This window comes from Vigna radiata, chromosome 9 (genome assembly GCF_000741045.1).
Source record: "Vigna radiata var. radiata cultivar VC1973A chromosome 9, Vradiata_ver6, whole genome shotgun sequence".
Classification (NCBI taxonomy): domain Eukaryota; kingdom Viridiplantae; phylum Streptophyta; class Magnoliopsida; order Fabales; family Fabaceae; genus Vigna; species Vigna radiata.
The window spans coordinates 3661293-3679537 of NC_028359.1; the positions used below are offsets into that span (position 1 = coordinate 3661293).

The 18245-nt window shown below is 37.9% G+C and overlaps 2 protein-coding genes across 3 annotated transcripts in view; one reads left to right on the forward strand and one right to left on the reverse strand.

Annotated features, from left to right (window-relative positions):
* Positions 1–8064, reverse strand: part of LOC106774059 (calmodulin-binding transcription activator 2) — a 16386-nt gene extending 8322 nt beyond the window's left edge. The window contains exons 1-4 of the mRNA XM_014660885.2: positions 7831–8064; positions 6047–6166; positions 5441–5556; positions 5182–5270 (exon numbers count right to left, since the gene is read on the reverse strand). Coding sequence (XP_014516371.1) covers positions 5182–5270; positions 5441–5556; positions 6047–6166; positions 7831–7870 — 365 coding nt within the window. The 5' untranslated portion in view covers positions 7871–8064. The remainder of the gene's footprint in view (positions 1–5181; positions 5271–5440; positions 5557–6046; positions 6167–7830) is intronic.
* Positions 8065–13219: 5155 nt separating this feature from the next.
* LOC111242533 (S-antigen protein-like) lies at positions 13220–15354 on the forward strand. Of its 2 annotated transcripts, XM_022786222.1 has the most exons (3): positions 13220–14906; positions 14981–15204; positions 15279–15354. In XM_022786222.1, the coding sequence occupies exon 1, from the start codon at positions 13427–13429 to the stop codon at positions 14732–14734; it is 1308 nt and encodes a 435-aa protein (XP_022641943.1). In that variant the 5' UTR covers positions 13220–13426; the 3' UTR covers positions 14735–14906; positions 14981–15204; positions 15279–15354. The 2 variants fall into 2 exon arrangements, with proteins under 2 accessions (XP_022641943.1, XP_022641942.1); XM_022786221.1 differs by having other exon boundaries at positions 13220–15204.
* The last annotated feature ends 2891 nt before the right edge of the window (positions 15355–18245 follow it).

An 18245-nucleotide genomic window follows, 5' to 3' on the forward strand; every position in this document is an offset into this window, starting at 1 on the left:
GTTTAATCACAGTTATCTAACCTCTCCTCTTCCTTACATACACCTTCAACTTCCTATCAATACCCTCCCCTCCATTTTCAACCTTGTCCTCAAGGTTGAATTCCNGAAATTGATCCTTAATTGTTGCAAAATCTTCCCATGTTGCCCCTTCTATACCCCCAATCTGCCACTCTATCAGTACTTGTTGGATCACATCCTCTCCTTGCTGAAGTTGTCTTCGTTCCAGCACCCTGATGGGCCAGAAAGCAGGTCCTTCAGCCTGCAATTCCTCTGGTAACGCCTTCTCCACTATCTGATCTCCCACAGCCTTTTTCAATTGAGAAGCATGGAACACTGGATGGATTCTCGCTGTCTCCGGAAGCTCCAATCTAAACGCCACCTTGCCAACCTGCTGTAACACTTTAAATGGCCCAAAATATCTAGCTGACAGCTTAGGGTGTAATCGCACCGGCATTGAAGATTGTCGGTGGGGCCTTATCTTCAAATAGACCGACTCTCCCACTTTGATATCCACTTCTCTCCTCTTTTTATTAGCTTGTTGGGTCATCAAATCCTGGGCACATCTCAAATGATGTTTCAACTGATTAAGGGCCTCATCTCTCGTCATGAGGTCCTGTGCTACTGCCTCCACCTGTGTCTCTCCGGGAATAAATCTGCTGAAAGAGGGAGGAGGCCTTCCATACACAATCTCAAACGGTGTACACTTTGCTGCTCCTTGGTAACTTGTGTTGTACCAAAATTCTGCCCAGGATAGCATTGAAAACCAACTCTTAGGCTGTTCCGAACAAAAACACCGCAAGTACCCCTCCACAATGCGGTTTATCACTTCTGTTTGTCCATCCGTCTCCAGATGATAAGATGTGCTCATCTTGAGCTGAGTCCCTTGCATTTTAAACAGCTCTTTCCAAAAAATACTCAAGAATAAAGGGTCTCTATCGCTTACCACTGATACCGGGATCCCGTGCAACCTTATAATCTCCTTAGCAAACACATCAGCAACTGTTTTTGCAGAATATGGGTGCTTCAAGGCCAGAAAATGTGCATACTTACTCAGCCGGTCAACCACCACCATAATAGCATCGTATCCTTGCGACTTAGGCAGCCTCACAATGAAATCTAGGCTAATTTCCTCCCACACTGCTTGAGGAATTGGCAAGGGCTGTAGCAATCCTTGAGGGGAGGCTGTCACATACTTGTGTTGTTGGCACACGACACAGCTTGCCACGAAATCTGTGATCTCCTTCTTCATACCTACCCAATACAAAGATTGTGCTATTCTTCTGTAAGTCCTATAGACACCCGAATGCCCCCCAGTCTTGGTCACATGAAACTCCTCAATTAGTTTGGGAATCCAGTTGGATTTCGCAGATATCACCAATATGCCTTTATAATGCAACCTGTTATTCTCCAAAGTATACGCTCTTTTTGAGTTAGGATCGTTCCTCAACTCCTCAATCACCTTTTGCAGCTCGGTATCCTCCTCTACCTCCTTCAATATTTCTTGGAAATCTGGCCAAAATGGCCTCGAAATGGCTCGCAGCTCTTCTTCCTCTGGACCCCCTTCATGCCTTCGTGAAAGAGCATNTGCAGCCCTATTAGTGCTTCCCTTTTTATATATAATCTCAAATTCATATCCCATCAACTTGGCCAACCAGTTCTGCTGGTTCTGAGTAGTAATCCTCTGCTCCAACAGATATTTCAAACTCCTCTGGTCNGTGTATACCGTGAACTTTCTTCCCACCAAGTACNGCCTCCAGTGTTGAATGGCTAACACCAAGGCCATCAACTCTTTTTCGTATATTGATTTACTGAGGTTATTCTCAGACAATGCTTTACTGAAGAANGCTATCGGCCTTCTATTTTGGGTCAACACAGCACCCACTCCTACTCCCGAGGCATCACACTCAATATAAAACTCTTGGCTGAAATCGGGTAACTCCAACACGGGGGCTGATGTGATCGCTGCCTTCAGTTCTTCCATAGCTCGCTTCGCATGCTCATTCCACGAAAATTTCCCCTTCTTGAGCAGTTCGGTCAATGGTTTGGCTATTTTGCCATAGCCGGCCACGAACCTCCTATAGTAACCCGTGAGCCCAAGGAAACCCCTCAACATTTTTAAGTTCCTAGGTTCTTCCCATTCCACCACTGCTTTAATTTTTTCTCCATCCATTTCTACTCCTTGATCGGAAATTTGATGGCCCAAGTAACGTATCTTCTTCTTCCCGAAATCACACTTCTTCCGGTTGGCCACCCACCCATTTCGTTCCAGCAACTGCATCACTATTTCTAACTGTTTAAGATGATCGGCCCAATTTGGGCTATAGACGAGAATATCGTCGAAAAAAACCAACACCCTTTTCCTCAAATACGGTTGCAGGAGCTTGTTCATGGTGCTCTGAAACGTGGCCGGCGCATTCGTCAGTCCGAACGGCATCACGAGAAATTCGAAATGTCCCAGATGGGTGCGGAAGGCCGTCTTCGCTACGTCTGCTTCCTCCATTCTGATCTGGTGGTACCCCAATTTCAGATCGATCTTAGAAAAATATCGGGCTCCCCTAAGTTCGTCTAGCAGCTCCTCTATCACCGGGATTGGGAACTTATCCGGTACAGTGGCCTTGTTCAGTGCCCTGTAATCTACACAAAAGCGCCAACTTCCATCCTTTTTCTTCACGAGTATGACCGGGCTGGAGAACGGGCTTGAGCTGTGGCGGATAATGTCGGACTGCAACATTTCTTCAACCTGTTTTTCGATCTCTCCTTTTAGAATGTGAGGATAGCGGTATGGCCTCACATTTATAGGATCTACACCTGTTTTCAGCTGTATTCGGTGCTAGATAGGACGTTCTGGAGGGAGNCCGTGCATATCTTGAAACAGTCGATAGTGGGATTGCAGCAGCTTTTCCATTTGGGCCCACTGTTCACCTGTCACATCTGTCCCCCACTCACCATCTTCAGTTGCTTCTAGCGAACTCAAACCCCACACTACAGCCCCTGATTCCACGTCATCCCCAATCTTCCACAAAGACTTTGGCTTCACCAGCTGTCGTGATAGAGTGGGATCCCCTTTAATAGTGATCGTCTTCTTCCCCACGTGGTACTCCATGGTCATGCTTCCCCAATTGGCTCTGACTTCTCCCAATTTAGCTAACCACGCAACACCCAAAATAATATCAACACCCCCTAGCTCAAAAACGTGGAACTCCTCCTCCACGTCCACCTCCTCCAGTCGAACCACCGCCCCTACACAACGGCCCTGGGTAACCCGTCGACACCCATCGCCTAGACTCACGGTGTACGGCGCAGTTGCGATTACCGGCAAGCCTAGCTCCTCCGTGGTTCTCTTGCTTATATAATTATGGCTGGCTCCGCTGTCTACGAGAACCACAACCCGTCGTTCCCCAATTTTTCTGGTCAACTTCAAGGTCCCCGGATTAGTCCAGCCTTCGGCAGAAAATGCCGACAACTCCATAACCTTCTCCTCTGTATTGTCGTTCGTCTCACCCTCTTCCCCTTCGTCTTCGTCTTCCGCCAGCAATAATACTCGCAGACTCTTCTCGGCGCAGCGGTGGCCAGGTGCGAATGGCCCGCCACATCGGAAGCATCGCCCCTCCTCTTTTCTCTTGAGGAATTCTGGGTAAGGTAAATTTCGAACCATACGGCCTCTTCCATCACTCCCAGTAGCCGCATTCGCTCTCGCTACCGGGTTCACTGTCGTTCCCTCTCTCCTCGCCGGACCTCCACCCTCTGTTCTTCCCCACTGACTCGTCGCTGGTTTAGTCGTCTCCGTTCGCGTCACGCTACCCATGGGTCGTGCACTGAATGGGTACATCTTGAACCCCTTCGCATGGCTTCCCTGCGCTCTCATCATAGCATCTTCCACGTCACGGGTGATTCTCATGGCTTCCATCAACTCTGATGGGTTTTGTATCCTCACTTGACCCTTCACGTCTTCCCGTAATCCGGCTAAGAAGTAACCCATCACCTGTATCTCCGGAATCCCCTTAGTCTGCCCCATCAAGACTTCAAACTGTCGAACAAACTCCTCGACTGTCCCCTCCTGGCGTATAGTAGCCAATAGTTCGAACACGGTACCCCTAAATCCACCTCCGAAGCGATTAATCATGGCTTATTTCAGCCCTTCCCAAGTTCAATTGCTCGCCTTCTCCTTCCAGAAAGTGAACCAGTACGCGGCGCTACCCTCCATGCTAACATAGGCGATCTCCACTTTTTCCTCATCTTCCTTCACTCGCTGTATATCGAAGAACCTCTCTGCTCGATTGAGCCAACTGAGTGGTTCGTCTCCGTCGAAGGTGGGTAGCTCCACCCTCTTCCTCCAAGGTTTTTGCTCCCCTGCTCTTTCACCGCTTCCACTTCCTCCGGTTTCTCCATTTCTCCCATGTCGGTTATCGTTCACGGAGCTATCGTCCGAACTACTCTCCGTAGGATTCTCCCTTTTCTCCAACATCTTCATAATTTGTTGTAAGTCCCGACGTACCGCCGCCGACTCCGCTTTCATTCCCTCCACCGTTATCTCGATTGCTTCGAATCGTGCTTCCACGGCTTTCTGCATCTTCTCGACCCAACGTCTTCTGCAAAAAGGATCCGGCAGGTCGGACCAAACTTGATAGGTTTCTAGTCAAGAAACCGTATCTTCCACTCACTCAACACACTACAGAGTAGAGAAAACTGATGAATAACCTCGGGTTTATTGCTTAACGAGAAAGAATACAAGACAGAGAACAACAAGGGAGCCTAATCTCCCTCCAACAAGACTCAAAGTCTGTTCAGAACATACAAACTGTCAAAAAGTCCCTCTCCAAGATTCAACTCTCCTATTTATACAAACTAACATTCCCNCCNNTCCNAACTGTTAACACAGTTANGCCAACTAACNAACTAACTNCCTCTAACNGTTTAATCACAGTTATCTAACCTCTCCTCTTCCTTACATACACCTTCAACTTCCTATCAGAAACCCTAAAAGTATCCAGTATAGTAACATATGCTTATTATAAATACTATTAACAGACTCCAGATGCAAATATAAGTACACTAATGCTATTAAGTAATAATGCGGTACTTAGGAAGGAATTCAGACAGCAACTTCCATGAAAAATATAGTACTTCAAGTTTAAAGACAGCAGCAACCTAATAAAATGTAAACTAGTTCATCACACTCACTGTTCAAGCATCCAATAGCTTCGCCTCTGAAAATTTTCATTTTCTTCTCCATGGGCATAGTAGCAGTGTAACACATCAACACTTCCCACCTAATTTTGCACAAAGAAGGTAACAATCTAAGCATGTACTTTCTTAGTGTATAAAGACTAGTTTTCAATTAGAGTAAAATAAGCTAAAATATATGTATTATCTTATATATATGCTTCCCTTTCAAAGATTTTATTAACCACAAACTGAAAAATAAAAAATCCATGCTTGCCTTCAACTTTTCATGAGCTTCCTTCACAGTCTTTCCATCTTTTTTCTTTCTCCAATTATGTCCATCTTTTCTGAAGTACCTTAAAACCTTCCGATCAAAGAGAAAAAGCGAGCCACCTGGAATCATCAAATAACTGACATGAAGCAACTTTTTTTATGAACATAAAACCATAATAAGAGCTAAAAGATTAAATAAACTTAGAAATGCAGTCAGGTTTTAGCATAAACAACAAAACTATAAATAGCATCCTAGAAACTATAGACATGATTATGCGAGAATAAAATATCAGCTGCCCTTAGATGTTAAAGTAAATATCTTTTGGGATCTAAAAAGGTTGGCATGTACAAGGTTGTAAAACATCTTAAGAAAGACGATTTGTGATGTTTAATAAGCAAGGCTTTGCTGCAAAAGAAGACGGATAAGCCCAGCCTCCATAATTGGCATCAATAAAGTTACCAAAAACAACCTCAGGAATACCGAGTTGCAACAAACCATTCATGATGGATAAGTAATTTTAAGCATTTAAGCAATTCAATCCACCCATATGCACGAGACTGACATAGGAGGCAGTAATAAATTGATCAGTAACATATGCAGAAACCATACTTGGTGGCCTGTTAGGTGGTTCTGAAGTGATATGAAACATCCGATAATTGCAAAGAATTTCACATATTTCTGCAGGGCGCAACCACCTATTCTGGGCTTCAAGTTGTAGTTGCTGAAGATCTGCAGGATAATAAATAATAGAACACGGCATTCACTTAAACATTTGATTGCTATGTTATCACATTCACAATTTAGCAAACTTTAAGAATCAAACAACAGCCACACGAATCATATCAACAATATTGATAAATATAATTCTTAAAACCCCACATGCATAAGAAATTTGATTTATTAGCATGTAACTATGACTATTTGCTTTAAGAGATGCCACATAGATTACTGCCACTGCTGCCACCTTTGATAATTTCTGTATTAACCTATTCAATTCCAATAATGCAATGGCAAAGAGAGGATCTAGCAACCAAAGCATCAACATGCTAAAACAACTACCAAAATATTTTGCTATTAAGAAATTCACAGCTGCAAAGCAAAATCTTGGGATGAGAACTGTTAAGAAGAAAGTGGCCAGTGGTTTGAGCTTGAAGCTTTTACAAGTTGGTCATATTGAAAAGGAGCTGAGAAATTCAACAATGTAAGATTCAAAACATGTTAGCGCTTCAGTGGCAAGAGACTTCAGGATAGGGGCAGTACCCAAGATGTAAGAACAGTATGATTTCATATCTCAAGTTTCATTTCAATGCTTCAGCTTGGTAGTCCAAAGCATGCAATTGATTTTGCTCAAGCTACTATAGTACAGGAGTTGTAAGCAATATCATAGCTAATTAGGGAAGCAACATCAATAGACTGACAAACGGATCCTTTGGCAATCGAGAGGTACCAACTAACACAATGTAGTTATTTTGTTTTAAAAGGGGCACTGGACAAGATTTTATAGAAACATATTTTTATTACAGAAGAGGCACGGTTGGTTATGCTGATACCTTGGATGCAAAGGCTTTGCTTGAACATCTCAACTACAGATATTGCTGGCTCTTCCAAGACATAAGAGGATGTTGCTCTCAGTAAATTGAAAGCAAACAGAGTAGACAAAATGGGTAAAAAACAATTCAGTAGCTTATTCTTCTCTGAAATAGTTGAAGGGAAATTATTATGTAAAGTCAACTTGTCTCTTCCTAGATATACCTCTACTTACAATGAAAATCCAGTAAGGACATGGCCTAGGAGAATTTCTTTGAACCACATAAACTTGTTACCCTAGAGAAAGCAGAGAAATATACAGTTTTCTTTTAACCTCTGAAATACAGATGCAAACTGCAACAATAGAACCCATTTAGCAGCAGCCATAAGCTTTTCTGCCAATTAACAGAGAGAACCATATTTTCTTACAGCAACAACAGCATTATAATTTTTCACCAGAGTAACAAGCATTCCATCTATTTAATGAAGAACCAATACCAATCCATGGTCCAAGCCATTCACACCTAACAGACAAAGTGACGGTCACGTGAATTTCACAAAAACGCTTCTTCACTTTTTTTCATTCATAATCCCTAATTGAACCAACGAGTACATTTTCAAATAAAATATATACAGATTTTCACGCACAAAAAAGCAGAGAGTTAAAACCCCTAACAATTAACTCATTTCCAGAATCCCACAACAGACAATCGAAATTTGAGGAAGCTAGGCTACTCGAAATCATTCCGACACAAATCAAACAACATGATCAGGCATTCATTCTACAAGTCTAAATTGAACACTAATTTAATCGAAACATAAGTAATAGAAAATCAATAAGTGAATCAGTTAAAATAAATCATGACCTAATCGAGGTCCCAATCCGTAAGAACCACGCTCCGCCATGGCGAAGACCGAAGAATCTGAGAGAGATCGACGCGGAAACGTTGAAGCCGTGTATCAGTATCTCTATCAATCAAACACACTTTTTAGCTTTCGTTCGTTCTTTCTTCCCTTTTCGCTCTTTCCAGTCAGCTTCTTCTCACACACAGTAACGTGACGAAGTGAATAACCAGAACAGGCGGGACATGGGGACAGCTACAACCTTTATTTTTATTTTTTTTTCTTTTTCTTCTTCCGTTTTTCATTAACTTTTGTATTTTTGTAATTTTTTATATAATATATATATTTCTCATTTTCAGTTTCTTTTTTATACTTTTATAATATGTATGTATATTATAATTAATATATAATAAATTACAGTAGAAGGGCGTGTCTGAAAACAAAAAAATACCATCAGGAAACTGATTTTGACTTTTTTTGTTCATTATTTTATTTTTATTATGTAATTTTTCAAACACTTATTTATGTATATTTGCTACCTGAAACATTGATGAGTTTCTGTTTGTCCGTAGAAATTTAATACACTTAAAAAAATATTACAATACTTTTATACATCATGTAACTAATTTTAGTTAAATTTCTTGACGAGTTATGATTTTGATATTTGATACGTGTTAAAAATATTTATGTGAACTGTATATTATAATTTAGGGGTGGAAGAGAAAGTAATTTTTAAATATAATTTAACTATCACAAAACTGATTTGTATGATTTGTATGATTTGTATGACGACATTTATATCACTATATATTATAATTAGAATGTGAACTACCAACATTAACCAAAACAAAATTCATTTTGTGTTTGCTGATTTGGAAATGTTGACAAAGTTATTTATTAGTTTAATTTAAGTTCTGATTTAACTTAATATTTGATGCAAGATATGATAAAAAGATTATTTTAAAATGAGATAAAAAGATATTTCAAACATTAAATAAAATATATTTTTTAATAAAAGTTAAACTAGAAATATAAAATCTTTAACGTACTTATTTAATTGATATGTTGGTATATTAAATGTTTATTGTGTTGCGAGAAACAAAGTAAGGAGTTGTTGATGCTTTGTTAAATTTGGCCTTAATTTGACATGTGAGAGTCATATTTTACAATTGGTAGCTGATATTTTGGCTAAATTCGGCCTTAGATTGAGATTCAATGGTCAAATTTCGTCTAGTTTTTTTGTCTTTTTCTTTAAACCTTTCTGTGTGATGTATCTTGAACATGTGTCATCACGAAATAGTTCTTAATATATTTTTGGTTTTGGGATTTATGTCTCCTTTTCAAAAACAAAACCATCCATTGCGTAAAATAATTCGTACTGGATAATTTAAATTATGATAAGGAAATTTTGAATTATTAAAAATTTATTAAGAAAAATATCAACTTAATTGAAACAGATTAAAAGAACAGGCGAATTGTAAAGCTAATTAATAAAAAGATTATTAAGTAATTAATAATTAAACATTAACTAAAATTATTTTAGTGTAGTTTTAATATATACATACATATAGGTTTCCGATATACTTAGTACGGTCTAAAAGAGAGACGGAATAGAAATGGTTAAAATTAACTCCTTTAATTATTATTCATGGGTAATAATGTGTAACGACTTTGATTAGGTATACATAATTTTTTTTAACTTTAAAATATAACTGTTTTTTTTTCGTATATAAATCATGCAACTGTTTCATTTAATGTTTTAGTTTTCAATATCTTTTGTAGAACGAACATTATAAAATATCTTATTTTTCGTAGTTTTTTAATTACAACATTTAATAATAACTTTTATTACGTTTAGAATTTAAAAAGATGCGAACACACTGTCATTTTGCTAATAAACAGTACAAAAATTTTAGATTATTTTATTTGATAATACATTTTCCAAAGTGTTTTAAATTTTTAATAAAATTTGATATTTTCTGGACGTACTAATTTAAAAAATATTAGAAGATCAAAGAAATGTAATGCAGCAAGATATTTTTTTTTTCTTACAGTACCAATGAATTAAGTAGATTTTAATTTATTGCGTTAAAAATTTAAATATTAATGTTTTTCAAGCCATTCATTGTTAGACACGTGGGGGTGGTGGGTGATCGCCAAACCGCATGGTTCAATAAAACTTCGATGGAATGCACTCTTTTTTTTTTTTAATTTGATATTTTTATTTAAATAATATTTTTTTTGACAACATCATTTACAGGTCATTTTATGATTAATTCAAAATTATTTCACAATCAATAATAATGATTATAAACATTATCATGATCAATCACAAAATTACACATAAATAATGTTCAATATAAAAAAAATATTGTTTAAATATCATTATCTAAATAAAAATTACTATAAAAGATTAAAAGGGGCACAATTTGCATCGTACCTTCCGAATCTCTCCATACCTCACCGTATTCTCACGGACATCTACAATAGATGGTTCATGATCTTCTCTGACTTAGGAGTGAATATAGATGAATGATACGTCTTTTGAAAAAAACCTAATACGGGAAGATAACATTAAATAAAGGCTTAATTACCTATTTAGTATCCAAGTTGGCAGCTTAATTTCTGTTTGGTACCCGGTTTTAAAAGTGATTTAATTTGGTCCCCAAGTTATTGAATTTGCTTTTAATAGGTCCCTTCCGTTAAGTACCATGTTACGGCGTTATATGATCAGTGATCTGTCAAAGAGGTGGCCCATTTTATTGACCGTGGCAGACAATTGATGGGTGTCGCCGCCCAATCAAATTTGATTGCAATTTAGAAATGCAGTATAATGCTAGGGAATGACCCCTAGGTCGTCTCTCAAGGACCAAACCGCGGTTCAGAATCAGGTCAGACACGAAAATGGGGGGAGGGTTGAAAAGATTTGTCAATGCAAATGACTAAATTAAAATGGACATTAAACGCACCAAACATAATTTGAATCATCAAAGTGAACAGTAAAATTAAAATGAAACGGACAGGAAATGAAGACAAGTCGAACGACACAATCAAAGACTAAACAGTCTAAAGCAACAAAACCAGAAATGCAGAATTCATCCAAACTTGAAAACAAAACGCGCTGAAACATTAAACTGAGCAATGCAACAGATAAACATCCAAATACTAAAATGAAACGCTTAAACTAAAAATGAAATGCACCATGCAATTGACAAATAAGCAAATGCATAAATTAAAAATAAAATTACTATAAAAATAAAAAAAAATGAAAAACCTAGTGATAAAAAGTTGAAACACGTTAAAAGGACTAAAAAGAAAAAAAAGCATTAAATGCACCAGAGTTGCAAAGAGGCAATAATAAACATTGAAATGATAAATTACTAAAACAACTTTAGGCTAAGAATAAAATATAAAAAAAAAAACACAAAAGTTTGGATGCACACCGTGCAGCACTCCAATTCATGCTCCAAAATTTCTAAAAAAGAAACCAATTGCATAAGCCAAGATTTGGTAGCTATGACCATGTGCACACCAATTAACGTTTTCTCAGTAGCAAAATTGTAAGGTTCGTTCTTCAATAACTACCTCCAGCTAATATCAATCCCATGTACAAGCCAAAATGAAAATCCACTTTTTAATTACCGCTGCACTATTTCTTCCAAAATAAATAAGCATGCTACTCTTCTAAAAAAAACGAGTTTTACTCCAATTGATGACCACGTGACAGCGCTGAGTCCGTGTGCTGCTTGCTTTTTGAATCAAAGAAACCAAATCCAAAATTAAAGAATTGTACCGTTAGTCAAAGGAATCTGCTGCAGCGCCCAAAAAAAAATTCCAGCCTTGCATAAAAATGAAAAGGATAAAGGAAAGTGTTTCATCATTTAACCAATGTCTTAAAAAGATGAACAGCGTTCCCAAAAAAAATCAATGTTCCACCTATGCACTCTCGGTGAAAACACGTTCCAGCACCTTGATGTCCTCCAAAAACGCTGCAGCTCTCTCCATATATTCCCCGTAAAAAAAATTTGCTGCAGCCCTCCTTTTAATCTTCAATTGCCGAGACCAACACCGAGAAAAAAATGATAAGCAAAAGAGAAATCCTCATTCCTTTTAACCAACTCCTATCACCGTCAACATCATCCAATTTTTCTCCAAAAAAATAAAACCTTTCCAGCCTAGTGAACTTTCGGAAGCTCTCTAAAAAAACGTTACACCACACTCCCTTTTTTTTTAAAAACGTTGCAGCCCCATGACTAAGAAAAAAAATGACGGCTGCAAGGGAATGTTCCCTCTCTAGGGTTGGGTGTCTTAAAATGGGTGGGGTCCATCCTAAAACCCTAGGGTGACAAGTGTCACACTACAATTTGAGCCCATCATAAATTTTTTTCAACATTGGTCCAATGTGCACAAGTTTAATGAAAGCTTTCTAGACTACTAATTTACAATGTAATTAAAATTTGAAATGCCTAATTGTAGAGTCATTAATTTATTTGTCTCCTTCCTAATGTCCAAAATATATCTCCAAAATTTCCCTGCAATTAAAAATGCAATTAATCAGCTCAGAAAATCCAAATTAACTAAAATAAGAATTTCCGATCAAATTAAGCATAATTAGGAAAAACGGAAAAATACCGGACAATTAAACATAATTTCCTGATTAATTCTAGCACAATAAACTAAGTGAAATTAATAAAATATCGACTCATCAACAATGAATAACCTAATTATTGACGTGTGTATCAAAATTTGTGGTTTTTTAAAATTAGGGTTTTTTAATTAGAATTTGGGGTTTTTTACATTTGGGTGTTTTATCAGAAAGTGTGATTGTGGAAGGTTCTAGTAGAGGTTTCCAGCGTTCTCGATCCAGAGTGTGGAGCGAATAGGGTTCGTGAAGGCTACTTTTGAGGGAAAAGGTTTGAGAGTGGTATTTGTTCAAAGCAAAAAGGGCAAAAAGGTGCGCATTGTTTACTTGTTTTTCTGTCCCCTAGTGTGTTGTGTTGTGGTCCCACTTTTGTGTGTTCTGCGTATCGTTTAATGCTTTCTTTTTGAACTGTTCCCTTTGTTTAATGTTTTCTTTTTTGTTGTGGTTACTGTTTGTATGGTTTGGTCCCCTTAGGAAGTACTATTTTGTCTTTTGTTTTGTGGAATGTGTGGTTGTTTTTTAAGGTGTGGGTCATGCACATGCATTTAAGCTTTTAAGAAAAAATGGAATGTTGTGGGTTGTGGGTGTAGGTGAAAGAGTTATTGCTTGTGATAAAGTTAAATTTTGTTTGCCTACACGTGTAATACTTTTTAGTAACGTGGCATGTTTACAATGAATGTAGTATGACAATTACTTTTGTGTGTAGGCTTAAAAATAGTTGAGAATAATAGAAAATGTCAAACTGTGGTGTAGAGGTGGTGCTTCACCATGGGGGAAAGTTTTGGAATGATGGGTCATTCAAATACCATGGAGGTCAGACAAGTACCTTGGTCATAGACATAGATAGATGGAGTTATTTTGAAATCTTGGCCATACTGAAGGAGATGGGATATAGAAATGTTAAGGAGTTGTGATATTCCCTGGGTGGTCCTGTATTAGAAGAAAGGTTGGAGTTGTTAAGTGATGATAAGGGAGCAATGCATGTGGTGAACATTGCGTTATTGAAGGGGTCAGCTCATTTGTTTGTGGTTCACATGGTGTCTGATCCTGATTATATTCTTGAGTTGGAAAATGATGTTGGTGAGCATGGTGAGGATGGTGAAGAAATAGGTAAAGATGGACAAGTGGGTGAAAAAGAAGGTGTTGAGGTAGAAGAAGCTGAAGTTGGTAGTGGTGTAGGGGAAGATGTAGTTGGTGGTGAGCAAAATGTGGAGGAGGATGGTGGAGAAGATGGTAAAGGTAATGGTGGTGAAGAAGTTGAAGTTGGTGGTGAAGAAACTGAAGTTGGTTGTGGTGTAGGGGAAGATGTAGTTGTTGGTGAACAAATTGTCGAGGAGGATGGTGGAGAAGATGGTAAAGCTGATGATGGTGAAGAAGTTGAAGTTGGTGGTGAAGAAGCTGATGATGATAGTGAAGATGTTGAAGATGTAGTTGGTGGTGATGATGATAGTGAAGATGATTTGGTGGATGTTTTTGTGAATGCAGATGAAGAAGTCGAAGAGGAGGATGTTGATAGTGAAGATGAGATGATGATTGTTGGTACAGGAAGTGGAAGTAGGAAGTCAAAGTTGCATGCCCATGTTAGGGGCTTATCAGATAGTGAGTGGGAATCTGATGAATGTGGTAGTATTGATGAAAGCGATGATGACTCAAGGAATGAAACACCCCGATATGGAGATTTTGNGGTATTCTCAGAGCCAAGTAATATGAAAGAATATAAGTGGGTGGTGGGGACATACTTCCCTGAAAAAACTTATTTCATTGATGCAATTAGAACATATGGAATACATAATGGTAGAAAGTTGAAGATTTCTAAAAATGACAAGAGAAGAATATGTGTTAAATNTTGTGGATCACAAGGGAAGTGTCCTTGGTACGCATATTGTGCCTATAGGAGTATCCAAACTACATGGCAACTAAGGAAGATAATTGATAAACATACATGTAGTAGGGAATTCAACATTGGTCTAGTTACCAAGAAATGGTTAAGTGGGAAATTAGAGAAGACCATNAAAGCAAATCCAGAAATCAATATGAGAAATCTGCATAGTAAGTTTTCAAAAAAATGGAATATTGGTGTGTCTAGATCTACAACAACCAAGGCAAAAGCCATGGCTACTGCCAACATTGAAGGTTGTTTCAAACTGCAGTATGAAAGACTATATGATTATGCACATGAATTACTGAGATCAAACCCTGGATCAACAGTGATAGTAAAAGTTGGACGAAATGGGGATAATGTTATATTCAATAGAATTTATATGTGTTTCAAAGTATGGAGGTGAGCTTTTAACTGCTGTTGCAAGAGATGGTAATGATCAGATGTGTCCATTGGCCTATGCTGTTGTTGAAGTAGAAAATAAGGAGACATGGACTTGGTTTTTAGAATTGTTAATTGATGATCTTGGAGGAGGAGGATTCTGTTCAAGGTGCACATTTATGTCAGATCAACAGAAAGTAAGTATTTCTTTGTTCATTTCGTTCATTGCTTTTTTCAGCATGTCAATTTAACACTCTGATTGGTGTCATAGGGACTTATGCAAGCTTTCCAGCAATTGCTGCCTGGTGTGGACCAACGTTTCCGTGTAAGGCACTTGTATTCCAATTTTCGAAAGAAATTTCCTGGCATAATTCTTAGACAATTATTGTGGAAGGCAGCAGCAGCTTCACACCCCCAAGCATGGGAAACAGTCATGAGACAAATCAAGGATGTCAACGAAGACGCCTTTAAACACTTGATGAGTATTGCACCAAGGTAAGTGAATCAATTCTTTAAAAAGTTTAAGGTTTCTTTATGTTGGAAATACTTATGTTTAATCTTCTTTGCAGGTTTTGGTCTAGGTCAAGGTTTTCAGGAAGACCTTCATGTGACACAGTTGTGAATAACATCTCTGAAGCTTTTAACAACGTCATTGTAGATGCAAGGGTGATGGGTGTCGCCGCCCAATCAAATTTGATTGCAATTGAGAATATGCAGTATAGCTAGGGAATGACCCCTAGGTCGTCTCACAAGGACCAACTGCGGTTCAGAATCAGGTCTAACACAGTGTGGGGGGGGTTTGAAAAGGTTTCACCATGCACGAAAATGAAATTAAAACAATAAAAACGAAACTGCTACAGTAATTACGAAAATTCACGCTGGAACTGGACAACTCTTTTCCTGGAAAGTAGACTCAATTATCTTTCATGTGATATATAAAACGTAGCATTTGGACCTCTGGTGTGGTTGCAGTAATTTTTTTAAAATCGAGTCCAGAGAGTGAAAATGCTAAACCCAATACTAGAGCAAACAAATATCTAAACACAATTAAAACTAATAAAATGCAACAAGTAAGCTAAACATTGAAAGGAATTCATCACAGTAATAATTCAAATAAAAGACACTAAAAAATAAAGGAACTCATGTGCCCCTCTTCTAGATGAAACCCGTGACAACAACTAACAAATGTGATAAAATCAAAGTGCTTCTCTCAAATTGAAACTAAAACTCCCCCTTCTCGGTTCAAGCATTCTAAATAAACAAAACAAAAAAAAACTCCCAGCTGAATCACTACTGCACCTTCTAATACCAATTTCCAAGCCTCACATTCTCACACGCTTCTTCAAAAGAGAAAAAAAAATGAATATTCTTTGTGCTGCACCGCTTGCCTCCAAAAGAAGATAAGAATGTGTTGCAACATTTTCTGATTGAAATAGCATGTGCTTCATCCATAATCCATGCTCTCCAAAAACCCTTCACAAGCAAAAGTCCCCCAAGAAAAAGTAAGTCCCCCAAGAAAAAAAATGGCGGCTGCAACTCCCTTTAAATGTCCAGCCGAGAATACGCTGCACCCTTCTAAAATAAAGGAAAGTAAATGCTTCTTCTACTGAGCCTATTGGAACCCGTGAAAGCACATTGAAAACCAAAGTAAAACGCTGCAGCCAAATGAAAAGAAAGAGCAAAAGTGTTTCTTCATTCCGCAAGAAAATTAAACCATGAATCCCATCATCCAAAATCCAAATGCATAGACATGGTTTCAAGAAGAGAGAAAAACGTTCCAGCCAAATGTTTCAAAATAAAATGACGGCTGGATGCTTTCCAATCCCTAGGTTGTGTGTCATATAATGAGGGTGGGGTCCACCTAAAAAAAACCTAGGTGCCAAGTCATCCTACTCTACAATTGGGCTTAGTCTACACTACCAAAAATTGGCCCAAAATTACAAAACTTGGTCTAAAAATTCTTAACCACTAAATTACAATTTGATTAATTCTAAACTACTAAATTAAAATATAACTAATTTTAAGAGAGTCTTGAATTATTTAGTGTCCTCCAAATGTCCCAAATTGTGTTTCCAAAATTTTCCCTGCAAATAATAATGCAAATAATTAGCTCAGAAAATTCAAATTAATTAAAATTAGAATTTCCGGTCAAATTAAGCATGATTAGGAAAAACGGGAAAATACCGGACAATTAAGCACAATTCCCTGATTAATTCTAGCACAATAAACTAAGTGAAATCAATAAAATATCGACTCATCAAAGGGGGAAACCTATTATATCAATGTTGGAAGACATTCGCAGCTACCTAATGAAAAGGTGGGCATCCAACAGACAGAAGATAACTAAGTATAAAGGTTCTATTTGCCCCAAAATTCAAAAGAGACTTCATAAGGAGCTACAGAAGACACAATATTGGATACCTAAGTAAGTGAAATTTAACATACACACATGATTTCAAACTGTTTTGCTTGTTGCTCTAAAGTTCTTTGCTTCTTTCGCAGTTGGTCAGGGCTCCAAGTATTTGAGNTCCNGCATACCTCCAATATTTCAGAAAAGTATGTGGTTGATGTAGACAAAAGAGATTGTAGCTGCAGGAAGTGGCTTCTCACAGGGATACCTTGCTGCCATGCACTCACANCTATGAGGTTNTTAAACCTCACTCCANAAGACTTCATACCAAATTGGTTTAGGACCACCACTTATGAAGAAACTTACAATCCAATAATTTTCCCTGTCAATGGACCTGACCTATGGCAAAGAACANCCTATCCTGATATTTTGCCTCCTCCTAATAGGATCTTGCCAGGTAGACCAAGAAAAAAGAGAAGACTCGAGAGTTGGGAGCAAATGAGGGATGACACTCAACTTGGACAAGCTGGAATCCCAAAGAGATGTGGCATTTGTAGGCAATTAGGACATAGAAGAACTAATTGCCCTCAAGCAAGTCAACATCAACACGATCAAGGAACTCAAGGAAGTGAACAACAAGACCAACAACCTGCACAAGATGCCACTCAAGGAACTCAACAAGAAGACCATCAACCTACACCACCTGCCACTCAAGGAAGTCAAATTACTCATGATGACACTTCAAGACCAGTTTAGATATTGGTCACAAATCTGTTGCATTTTGGATATGTATGACTCAAGGAATATGTATTTTGAATATTTACTTTATCGTTTAAGAACTTGAAACTGTCATTTATATGTATTTTCGATATGTACTTGGAAGTCTGTGATGTATTTACCAGCTACAAGTTTGTGATGTATTTTGGAAGGCCAATATATGAAATTGCTATCTAATTGTGCTGTCAATTCACCTCTGCAATTCTGCTGCAGAATTTCATTTATGCTTTCCATTTCATCCATTTGACCTTGATTCTAAGCTTTAATGGTCTGAATGATGTTCTATATGACAGAATGGAGAGGTTATGTGTCAATTTTCATGTAACTATGATTCTGAGATAATTTGTAGTTTAATCAAGTCTTAATTGTTGTTTTGAAACTGCTATAACAGTCCAGTTCAGGTCACATG